Here is an 11583-nt window from a genome sequence, read left to right on the forward strand (position 1 = left end):
GATGGGAGGACGCTAGTTTGTGTCCTCCCGTTACCCTAAGGAGAACTATGGGGAAAAGCCTTAACCCCATAGTTCTCCTTTAATAGATGATACAAACCTATTTTGCCTTCACTTTTTATTTATTAAAACCCCAATATGAGTTTTATACTGTGCTTGTTCTTTCAGAGACGTGTCGGAGAGAAATAGATAAAATTCGAGGAGACAGAGACCATCTTGACTATGAGGATAGATTACAGATGCCGTACACACAGGCTGTTCTACAGGAAGTCCAGCGATTTGCCTCAGTGGTGCCACTAGGAGTTGCCCACGCACCCATTAAAGATGTTCAACTGAATGGATACACTATACCAAAGGTCAGCAGATACTTCAAGTGTATGTCTTAGCAAATAAAATAAAAAACATGCTTAGTTTATCTCTGCAATACATGTCAAAATCTTCATGCTTTATAGTTTTACAAACACTGTAAGTACAGAACAATGCCTGTTAGACTGCTAGAAATCCAGTGAGCTACTACCTTCGTGTTTGGTTTGACAACCCAATACCTTTGCTGCACTGAAATCCTAACCAGCCTTGTCAGCCCTGTCTGTTGGACTATAACACTCCACCTATCACCACCCCTTTCTCTCCACATGCATTCATTATTCAACATATAGCTGCTGCCTTGACTCTCAAGAGCCAGCCCACACACTGTGTGTAGGCAAAGGGCCATTGGAAGATGTAGTTCTGTCTGTTGTACCTACAGTGATAGAAACTGAGATTTTATTATCCTGGTGTATTTCTACACATATGCTTTAATTCTACAGTAAGATGAATAAGATGTATGTTATATTTGAAAGTAGTACTGCTGTCAGAAAGGGGAGACCTTGCCCTTCCCTTCCCTTGGACCATGCCCCCCCTACAATCTATGATCAGTCCTACCTCAGAATAAAATTGATCTTCATGAATCAATAGTGTCCCAAAAGAAAGAACCTCTGCCATTATTTGCAACCTCTCAGATAAGGACAATTTATTATGACTGATATATCAAAACAATGAGCGTTCTGTGGTAAATGGGGTTCAGTTAGTGTCTTATGGTTATAGTTGGAAACTGTGACTTAATATCCCAGAAAGATGACAACTGGTTAATTGCTGTTGAAGTATACCGCGAGCTACGGCTCGCGGTATACTGAGCCTAGGGTGATGGGAGGACGCTAGTTTGTGTCCTCCCGTTACCCTAAGGAGAACTATGGGGAAAAGCCTTAACCCCATAGTTCTCCTTTAATAGATGATACAAACCTATTTTGCCTTCACTTTTTATTTATTAAAACCCCAATATGAGTTTTATACTGTGCTTGTTCTTTCAGAGACGTGTCGGAGAGAAATAGATAAAATTCGAGGAGACAGAGACCATCTTGACTATGAGGATAGATTACAGATGCCGTACACACAGGCTGTTCTACAGGAAGTCCAGCGATTTGCCTCAGTGGTGCCACTAGGAGTTGCCCACGCACCCATTAAAGATGTTCAACTGAATGGATACACTATACCAAAGGTCAGCAGATACTTCAAGTGTATGTCTTAGCAAATAAAATAAAAAACATGCTTAGTTTATCTCTGCAATACATGTCAAAATCTTCATGCTTTATAGTTTTACAAACACTGTAAGTACAGAACAATGCCTGTTAGACTGCTAGAAATCCAGTGAGCTACTACCTTCGTGTTTGGTTTGACAACCCAATACCTTTGCTGCACTGAAATCCTAACCAGCCTTGTCAGCCCTGTCTGTTGGACTATAACACTCCACCTATCACCACCCCTTTCTCTCCACATGCATTCATTATTCAACATATAGCTGCTGCCTTGACTCTCAAGAGCCAGCCCACACACTGTGTGTAGGCAAAGGGCCATTGGAAGATGTAGTTCTGTCTGTTGTACCTACAGTGATAGAAACTGAGATTTTATTATCCTGGTGTATTTCTACACATATGCTTTAATTCTACAGTAAGATGAATAAGATGTATGTTATATTTGAAAGTAGTACTGCTGTCAGAAAGGGGAGACCTTGCCCTTCCCTTCCCTTGGACCATGCCCCCCCTACAATCTATGATCAGTCCTACCTCAGAATAAAATTGATCTTCATGAATCAATAGTGTCCCAAAAGAAAGAACCTCTGCCATTATTTGCAACCTCTCAGATAAGGACAATTTATTATGACTGATATATCAAAACAATGAGCGTTCTGTGGTAAATGGGGTTCAGTTAGTGTCTTATGGTTATAGTTGGAAACTGTGACTTAATATCCCAGAAAGATGACAACTGGTTAATTGCTGTTGGCAACACAGGTGACAAAGATACCTCCTTTGAGAAAACCTGATGGTTCTGCTTGTTTAGACCTGGGCTTGTGTTCCCATCCCATAAAAATGTGTCTCTAATTGGAAGAGGCGCACTTATCTGCAGCAGACTCTGAAAGTTTTCTGATGCTGGACCTCTTTAACACCTCAGGGTAGTGTAAAAGCTTGCTGCTAAGTCCCGCCTTCTCATATACCTATTGTCTTATCACTTTGATAGGCAGTAGTTCTATCCAAAAGGAAAGCTCATGAAGCATGAATGGACGGGAAAGCTTCAGCACTGTCATGGAGAGCCAAAGTTTTGTCTGTCAGAAATGTCTAAGTTTTGGTGAATGATGGGAAGATTTAGGTGCTAGTGATACCCTGCAGCAATGGGTATCGCTAGCACCAGGCAACTTTCAGGCCTCAGATCAGGGTGGCAATGTCTAATGCAGAGCTGAGGTAACTCCTCTACTTCTCATTAGCTCAAATGTATCACATGACACACCCATGGGGAGAACTGTGAGAACTTCCCTCAACTCAGCTACATCTGAGTTCTGTGACCACATTTGCACAGTATTTGTGCTAGGGCAATTTTAGAAAAAAAAAGAAATTTCTATTAGGAGAAGGAGGAAAAGGAGGTCAGGAGGTGATGCAATACCTTCATTACAGCATTGGGGGAGGTGAAAATACACTTTTGCATGCAAAGTTGTCATTAGGAATGAACAAAATGAAGAGTTTTATTTTCCACAAAACGTCAGGCAAAATCTGGAGATTTTTTCAAAAACATTTCACGATTTGTCAAAATATGCTGGAATCAATGGGAAAGGCAATTAATAGGGTGTTTTATGCATTGGATACCCCAAGGTTATAGAAGCTTCTTTTAACTATCCTGGACTTGTTCTTCTACCAAAAACATCTACACGCACACACAAAAAAAACAAATACTGAACTACCTACATTACACACAGACACAAAAACAAACCCTGTAAATAAAGAAAAAATAAATAAGTTTCATGCAATTCTCCATCTAAATGAGTGAAATAAAGAGTTTCCACCTCTGGCTCAATTCTGCTGAAATCACTCTACTCATGTTAAGGTACCAATGGGGTCATCAAAGTATATTTAAACCCAAAACCAAAATAAAATATATTACAGCTTAACAGTTCTTAGATGTATAGGCTGCTTTCATTTTCCTTTTTTTTCAGGCTTTTTCCTTTATTTTCACATGGTAATCCTACGATCGTCACACAGGCTGGACTTCAAATATGTCTGCCGCTGTTCATCTCCATTATATAGTTGTTAAGGTTGGATAAAGACACAGGTCTGTCGATTTCAACCTTTGGGTTGTGTGTATGTGTCTGTGTTAAGGTGCCCATACACTATGCGATTATCACATGATAATCGCGGGAAATCCTGCGATCGTGCGATGATCGAAAGTGTATGGAAGGCGTGCAACCGTTTTTACTGTACGGTCGCACGTCTTTTGTCTTAGGAGCATGCTAGAAACCAGCTGAGAATCGTACGCTTTTCGGCTGGTTTTTAGTATGATTGTAAGATCAATGCCGCACGGGCCGGTGTGCGCACGCGCACACTGCCCGTTCAGCATTGCGGTCATCGGCAGGCTGCCCCTCAGGGGCCTGTCCAAGATGGGCAGATCGTACTTTTTTTTTAATTACTTTACAACCATCGCAAAACTAAGGTCTTGCGATGGTTGTAAAGTGTATGGCCACCTTTACTAAGATTACCTGAGCCCCTGCATCTTGTGCGCTGAGAAAAGTATCTAGACGGTTCTGAAATGATTCCATACTCTCAGCTGATACCACTATCTGTGAAAGTGAGTTCCACAATTTTACAGCTCTCACAGTAAAGAATTACCCTTCATTCTCTGCAGGTAAAACATTGTTACAAAAAGGTTGTACAACATAGCAGTACATGGTGGATTGGTGGTACTAGTAGTTTACATAAATGGTTCTTTGTGCTTTCTTTTAAAGTTACAGAAAATTACAAGGACACAGCATTTCTGGCAGGATCAACAGGTATTTTCTGTACTTACTACTACAAAAAACAGTTCCTAGCCTGAAAAGTGAAAACGGATGCAGCCACCACATCTATGGACTGGTAGCCTGCAATATATAAAATTATTGTCTTTAGGTATAGATACACCTTAGGAGACATTAATAAATTGGGAGAAATGTCCCCTAGTGCAGGGTAAACAAATGTGGGTTGCGGTACTTGGTGTGCGGCTCCTAAAAATGCGGACCGGGGTGTCCGAAGTTTGCTAATTAAGAAGACAAGAAATACAGAAGCGCACTACCAAGTGGTAACTAAGCAAGAAACAAAATAAGGGAATAAGACTTACCAGGGAGTGGGTACTAGCGCGTTGTCAGCGACGAGGTGTGGATGGATTGGGAGTCCAGGGTTGCTGATGGTGGTGGGCAGAGTAATGTGGAAATAGTTGGTGCTGAGAAGAATTCGATGTCAATGGGAATCTGGGTCAGATGTTTAGTGTGGCAGGGATCTGAGGGGGAGCAGGCCCGGTGGGAGCCGGGTTTAGGAGAAATGTTTGTGAAGGACTGACTGTCTGAACGGTGCTGGCTGCTAGGAGAGGCCAGTGGATAAGGAGACATTAGAAACTGATAACTGACACAATTTACTGAGGTTCAACCAAAAACCTATATTGCAGTTTTGAGTGGTCTTTAACTGATGAGGTTCCTTGAACTATGTAAGTTTCTATATATTTATCTTGATCTGTTTTTTAATTACGTGTTTCCAGGGAACACTCATCATCACAGACATCTCCTCACCGCACTATGATGAGAAATATTGGAAGTATCCAAATGAATTTAATCCAGAGAATTTCCTGAAGAAGGATGGAGAACTAGTGAAAGTAGAAGCGTTCCTTCCATTCTCTGCAGGTAAAACATAGTAACAAAAATAGGTGGCGACCTTCTAAGTCTCTAGACATTGTTAGTAGTGATGAGCAGAATATAAAAAGCTTAGACCTTATACACACAGACGTTAACTTCAGGGCTAAAACTGGCTACATCTCATTCAGTGCCAATGCTGAGCAATGCATCAAACATAGTGGATTATGTTAATAAAAACAGAGTTTTTTTGACAACTTTTACACCTCCAGTCATTTCTTGGCCAATCAACATCTCCCTTGATACATAGGCCAGAAGGACAGACATTTTTCCAACTGACACAAACCTGTCAGCGGTTTTAACCAATTGCTATTTTTTCCTAAATTAAAACAAGTTTTATAGATATATTTGTAATACTAACCCTACCCAAAATGGATTTTCTCCTTTTTGGGAGAAGCGGGCCAAGTTTATTTCCTTGCTTTGTCTCTATTGCTGTCTGGGAACCCACTTAAGGCGATCACCTCCGACCTTCAGGAGACTTAGTTTGTCTTTTCAGTTGAGATATTTGTATCACCATCCTAAGCTCTTCTTTCATGCTTACAGAGTCTACTAGAAGTTTCTAGGTACTCACAGTAATAATATCAAGCAGTGAAGGACCCTCCCCCACCTCATCCAAAATGAAGAAATTGGTGTTGACTTGCATTTTAAGTGTTACTTCCCTCTGACCATCTTGTTTTTCCATTTAGGTCCCCGGGGTTGTCTTGGGGAGAATCTGGCCCGGATGGAGCTCTTCCTCTATTTCACTACTATGATGACACACTTTGAATTCCACTGGCCGGACCCCAAATCTCGTCCAGACCTCACACCAGTTTTTGGGCTCTCACAAAAACCTAAGCATTTCAAAATGAGGCTAGTACCACGCATATGGAACTGACCATATGGACTCACATAGGACTCAAAAGTGGACTCAAAAATACTCAAATAGGACAAATTACCATTCACATTAATAAAAAATATATGTTGCATGTTAAATAAAATATATTCCAAATGGTATCACATACTCGGAAAATGTACCATGCAGCTCCATACTGTTTTGAAGGCTATTCACTGATGAGAATAGTAATAATATAATTTTTCATGCCAATTCACAGGGCCATATGTGAAAAGAGTAACCACCACATTGTATAAGTGGACCAGTCCTGGCTTATTAAAAAAAACAACTTACTGCATTATTATTTCTACCGGATCTCATTGCTTTTTTAAACAAATATTTAGTTTATCATTTTCTATAGCAGCAGAATATCCTGTTGCTTCTTATTTAATAAGTGCTATGCTCGACAGGCATGGATTATAAGGAGTCATCTGATAGCATTGACTCTCATGTATAAAACCCTAACTGATCTTTGCAACAAATCCATTCCCATCATAGAGCAAGGTGAGAATTTTCTCGGCAGTCCATACATGATTGTAATGTATGACCCAAGTCATAGACATCAGTATGCTTGCTTTACTTTTTAGCCAGCCAATACTCATACAAATGTAACAGCCTGCGCCGCTAACAGTTTAAAGAAATGTGAACCAAAAAATACTACAAACATTTCCTCCAGAGCTAAAATGGTATCATAAATGTGAACTACAAATAAAGCATTCAACATAGACTGCAAACATAACACTTACTGCACTGCGAGGAAAATAACAAGTTGAACCATAAACTTATGTCAATACACAGTCTTTAAGGCCTAACTGAAGTCTCACACCTTTTTTCTCTCTATAGTCCTGCGCCCATTATGGGTTGTGATTGATTTTTGTGTGGACAAGCTGCTTCCTGCAGAGGGAAAGGTGTGAAAGATCAGTTCTGAGTGCTGATTGCTGAGATCACTGAGCCCAACTATGATGCTTATTGGACTGTGCTGTCATATCAAAGACACCCTCATCTACTAAGTAACAGGAAACTATATACAGTATAAGGCTAATGGAGTTTGTTGGTTTACCTGATTGCATAATATTTTTGTTTCTTCCATTGGGCTCTAAATACAATTACCAAGATCGCATATGATGTTTAACAATATGGTAAAAAGTCATTTGCAATATTTGGAGATCAGCAGTACTGATGGGCGAATCTTCCCAGGTGTGTTTGGCCAAGGGTTCGGCAAATTTGTTTTAAAAATGTGTTAAACCTGAAGAGGTGAATCCCATTGCAGTCTAATGGGGGCATCTCTTGTTAAATTCTGACATTCCATAGGGCTTATAGGCAAACTACTGTAAAAAAAAAACACACAGGAAGCTGGGTACTGCCATAGGGGACCTGTACCATTGTAAAAATAAAATTTAAATTCTCCTGCAGCAGGGAGAGGGTCTTTTCATGTGGCCTTGAGGGCATTTACATACTTGGAGGATGCCTTGAGGCTAAACAGAATGTTATGGGAAAGTAGGATTTTCACAGACAGTCTCAGCAACAACTTACACTGGCAGCACATATTTGGCAGTGGAATTGCTTTTTTTCTTTTACAATTAGCTTAGCTTACATACAGCAACAGCACCCAAATCTGATTCAGCTTTAGCAGTGACACATGCTTTTTCATAAAACAGTAATACACCTGCTTTGACTGACAGATAGAAATTGGTCAGTAGTTCTATCCTGCTGCTGTCTAATTTCTATCAAGTTCTCCGTAAGAATTAGGAGACTGCAGATGATACAGCAGTATAAAATTGGTCAGCAGCAGGACACTTTTAAATAGCAAGGCTGGGCCTAAAACTACTAGAGACATAGAGCATAATCTGGGGCTTTATTAAAAGAATGAATTACTGTAGAGGATACAACAGTGTAAAATTGGCCAGTAGCAGTCAATTGTAATCAGTTATATTAGGCCAAAATGTACATAAGACAAAGAGTACAGGCAGGTGTTTTACTACAAGAATTAGGAGACCACAGATGATACAGTGAAATTGGCCAGCACCAGGACAATTTTAATGAGCAACGCTAGTCCCAGATTTACTAGAGACAAAGAGTTCAGGCCGGGGCTATACTCCAAGAATTTAGATTAGGCCAACAGAAGAACAGGTTTAATCAAGGATAATAGGCCTAACCGGTGTATGCCTAAATTGTTATATATGGGGATTGGGGGGGGGGTGAAACCGAGTGATATAATGCGCAGCTAAAAGTAACAACTGACCTCAAATCAACCACAAAACATAGTTATATACAAAAAAGCCCCCAATGATTAAAAAAAACAGTAGCAAAGGGCTTGATTGCCCAAAGAATTAGCAATCATTAAAGTGCAGTTTCCTAACTAATTAATTTTCCTCCCTATGCAGTTTGTCCGCTTTCCCGTCAACCACTTCTAATTCACTGACTTTATGGCTGCTCTGTGCTCCTGTTTTAAACTGGGGGGAATGGCTTTACCATATGCCCTCTTATTGTACCTTTAAGCCTGCTGGCCATAGTTTAGAGTCCATACAGTGCATTATGGTTTAAAAACATTCTTCTGGGCAAATCTGCACATCAATTGGCCAGGCTGGTGAATACCGTACACGCGGGATTTGCCTTGAACCTATGGTAGCGGCGAACATGAACCTCATCCCTAATCAGCAGCACTGATGTGCAACAAATGATGAAAAATAAGTAAAATCAAGCATTTTATTACAAGAATAAAAAAGTAATTGTTTATGAAACACAGTGTTTTAGCAAACCGAATATCATTCAGTTAGCATTTACATCTCCTTGAAGGTATGTTGGTGATTTGAGTGATCACCCAACTCTTGTTGGATCTGGTGTTGTCCCTAGTGTGTCTGTCTCAGGAAGTTTATCAGTCCTTCTAGCCGGCTGTCCAACTTCTACTTCTTCATCATTTTACATAACAACCTTTTTCTCTGGATCCTCCAAAACAGCTTTGTTGCCTCTTTTCTGTTGCACGTTCCAGTTCCAGAATGTATGTAGTGTATGACACAGGTAACTGAGTTGGAGCAAGATTTGCGATCTGCAGGTTTCCCAGGAGGCAGCGGGACGGTTGCAATGTCACCAGTGCCTAGGTTGAAGGGCTGGAAGCCCTATGGAGCAGAATGATGTAAGCTCCCTGCACAGGCAAAAATCCACTAATAAGTAATGACCTCCTTCAACATTTCTTCCACTGACTTTGGACAGCGAGGTAGCCATTACACATGATGCAATTACATTTGGTGAACCTTGCCTCATCACTAATTTGGATCGTACCATGATTTGTTAACTTATTCGGGTTATAGTAATGAAAATAGAAACCGCAATTGCATATAGTTTAGCATTATGAGAACTAGGGATGCACTGATATTTCGGCCGCCGAAACGTATCGGCCAAAAATGGCACTTTTGTCAAAATGCTGAAAGTGCAATTTTTTGGCTGAAATAGTGGTGCATCCTTACTTTCTCTCCTCCCCGCTGGGTGCTGCTCTGTGTCCCAGCGGGGAGGAGAGAAACTGTCACAGGAGGCCGAGCGATGCGAGAGGTGAGCGCTGTGAGCAGCTAGCGTCTCTCCTCCCACAGCGGCCTCCTGTGACAGATCAGGAGAGTGGTGTGTGGGCGGAGACAGCTCTCAAAGCTGTCACAGGAGGCCGGCTGGTGGAGGAGTCAGCTGTCAGATCGAGATCTACTCCCCACACAGCTCGCTCAGCCTTCTGTGACTGCCGATCCAGGATGAAGAGCGGGTACAAACATTCAGCGATCAATGATCGCTGAGTGTTTGTAAATAACTGAGGACATGGTATGTTTACTGTGTCCCCAATTATGAATGAATGGGAAGTGATCTACATGACCTCCTGTTCATTCATAATTGTGCACATAGTAAACATACTATGTCCACAAGTTATAGAGGATTCCTGTTCATTTATGACAGGGGCTGCAGAAAAAGAGATTGAGGACTTTGTGCCCTCAATCTCTTTTTCTATTTTAAAAGGGAAAATTCAAAGGTCTGTTTAGACCCCTAATATTTCCCAGTAGCCCCTAAAAGTAAAGTTAAAAAAAGAAAATATTTAATTAAAAACAAATATAAAAAAATAAAAAGTTTATAAAAATAAATAAAAAGAAAATATTTGATTTTTTTTGAAAAAGTAAAAAAAACAACACATTATCAGTTTCAGCCAGCCTTTATTTCTCATTTCAGTTTCGATTCGGTTTTGAAATTTTCATTTTGGTGCACCTCTAATGTAAACCCTAACTGGATTTGTTTGCTAAAGCACTGTATATCATAAACAATATCATTACCCTATAACAGGAAGTGCCAGAACAAGGAACTTCATTGCAGAATTGTCAGGTATTGCATTCTACATCTTTAAAAGGACTGAAAACAAGTTTTGAAATTACATTAACAAAGTAAAGATGAGATGGGATTTTAGTGATTAGTTTTTAGATCTTCTTTAAAGCTGAACTTTGGAAAATATTGCCTAATACGAGAGTCATGTGTCTTTTAGTGTGATCCAATGTGTGATCTCTAGTAGTGATGAGCCGAACACCCCCGTGTTCGGTTCTAACTCGAACTTTCGAACATGGAAAAAGTTCTAACTCGAACTTAGAACTCAATGCAAGTCTATGGGGGTAGAAGTGCTATTTAACCCTGATGTGCTTCGTGTATTTCTTTCAGATCTGTGCAGTAACACAGTGTGAAACCTTGTCTCAGTGCAGGTGTTTCCTGTAATAAAGACCAGTCACTGCTGCTCTATCTTCTTATGCAGGGTGACTGGTCTTGTGCCCCCTCCTGTAGTTTTCTGCAGGCAGCCTGTAATGGGTGTGGCCTGCTGGACCCCCCCCCCCCCCCCCCCCCATACTTTTATATGGCAAAGACATCTGGTACACACAGAGTCGATTTATATCATTTTGGCTATTGAGGAATATAGTTCAATTAAAAGTTTAAAGTTACTGTAGTGGAGACATTTATACAGATTGGAGATCATATCAAGCAAAACCTGTGATGAGAAAAATACAGGGCAAGCTGCCATTGCTTACTACTAACAATACTCGTTGCCTATGAATTAAATTATTGCGTCATTGATCGGGGGCACGCAAAGATTAGAAATTTAGATTCAAATTCCAACTCCTGACTTCCAAGCTGGTCAGTGACTTACATAGTGTTGGAAATAATGGATTAGCATGACAGCCAGCCAACTAGCATTTGTTAAGGAAATGTCAGCAATGGCAGCTTTCATATTCTCTCAGAACAAGTTTCCTTTTTAATTCAATAATTAGTATCACTAATACTGCAGATGGATAGGTCTACATATATGAGCTTCATATGTACAGAGTATATATAAAACATTATCACAGTGAAAAGGTTTACAGCTCCTGTGATAAGGTTACATGGGTGCAGCACTTGTGTCTATGATAAAGATATGTTGTAGTCATGACTGTGCATATTTATCATGTGAACATTTTCACACACACCCCCC

At 40.3% G+C, this 11583-nt stretch overlaps 1 protein-coding gene across 1 annotated transcript in view; it reads left to right on the forward strand.

Annotated features, from left to right (window-relative positions):
- LOC108801123 (cytochrome P450 2J6-like) overlaps window positions 1–6122 on the forward strand; it is a 14799-nt gene extending 8677 nt beyond the window's left edge. The window contains exons 7-9 of the mRNA XM_018573078.1: window positions 166–353; window positions 5083–5224; window positions 5920–6122. Of these exons, the coding sequence (XP_018428580.1) occupies window positions 166–353; window positions 5083–5224; window positions 5920–6107 (518 nt within the window). The 3' untranslated portion in view covers window positions 6108–6122. The remainder of the gene's footprint in view (window positions 1–165; window positions 354–5082; window positions 5225–5919) is intronic.
- The last annotated feature ends 5461 nt before the right edge of the window (window positions 6123–11583 follow it).

Source organism: Nanorana parkeri, unplaced genomic scaffold, assembly GCF_000935625.1.
Source record: "Nanorana parkeri isolate BGI_ZX_2015 unplaced genomic scaffold, ASM93562v1 scaffold2228, whole genome shotgun sequence".
NCBI lineage: Eukaryota > Metazoa > Chordata > Amphibia > Anura > Dicroglossidae > Nanorana > Nanorana parkeri.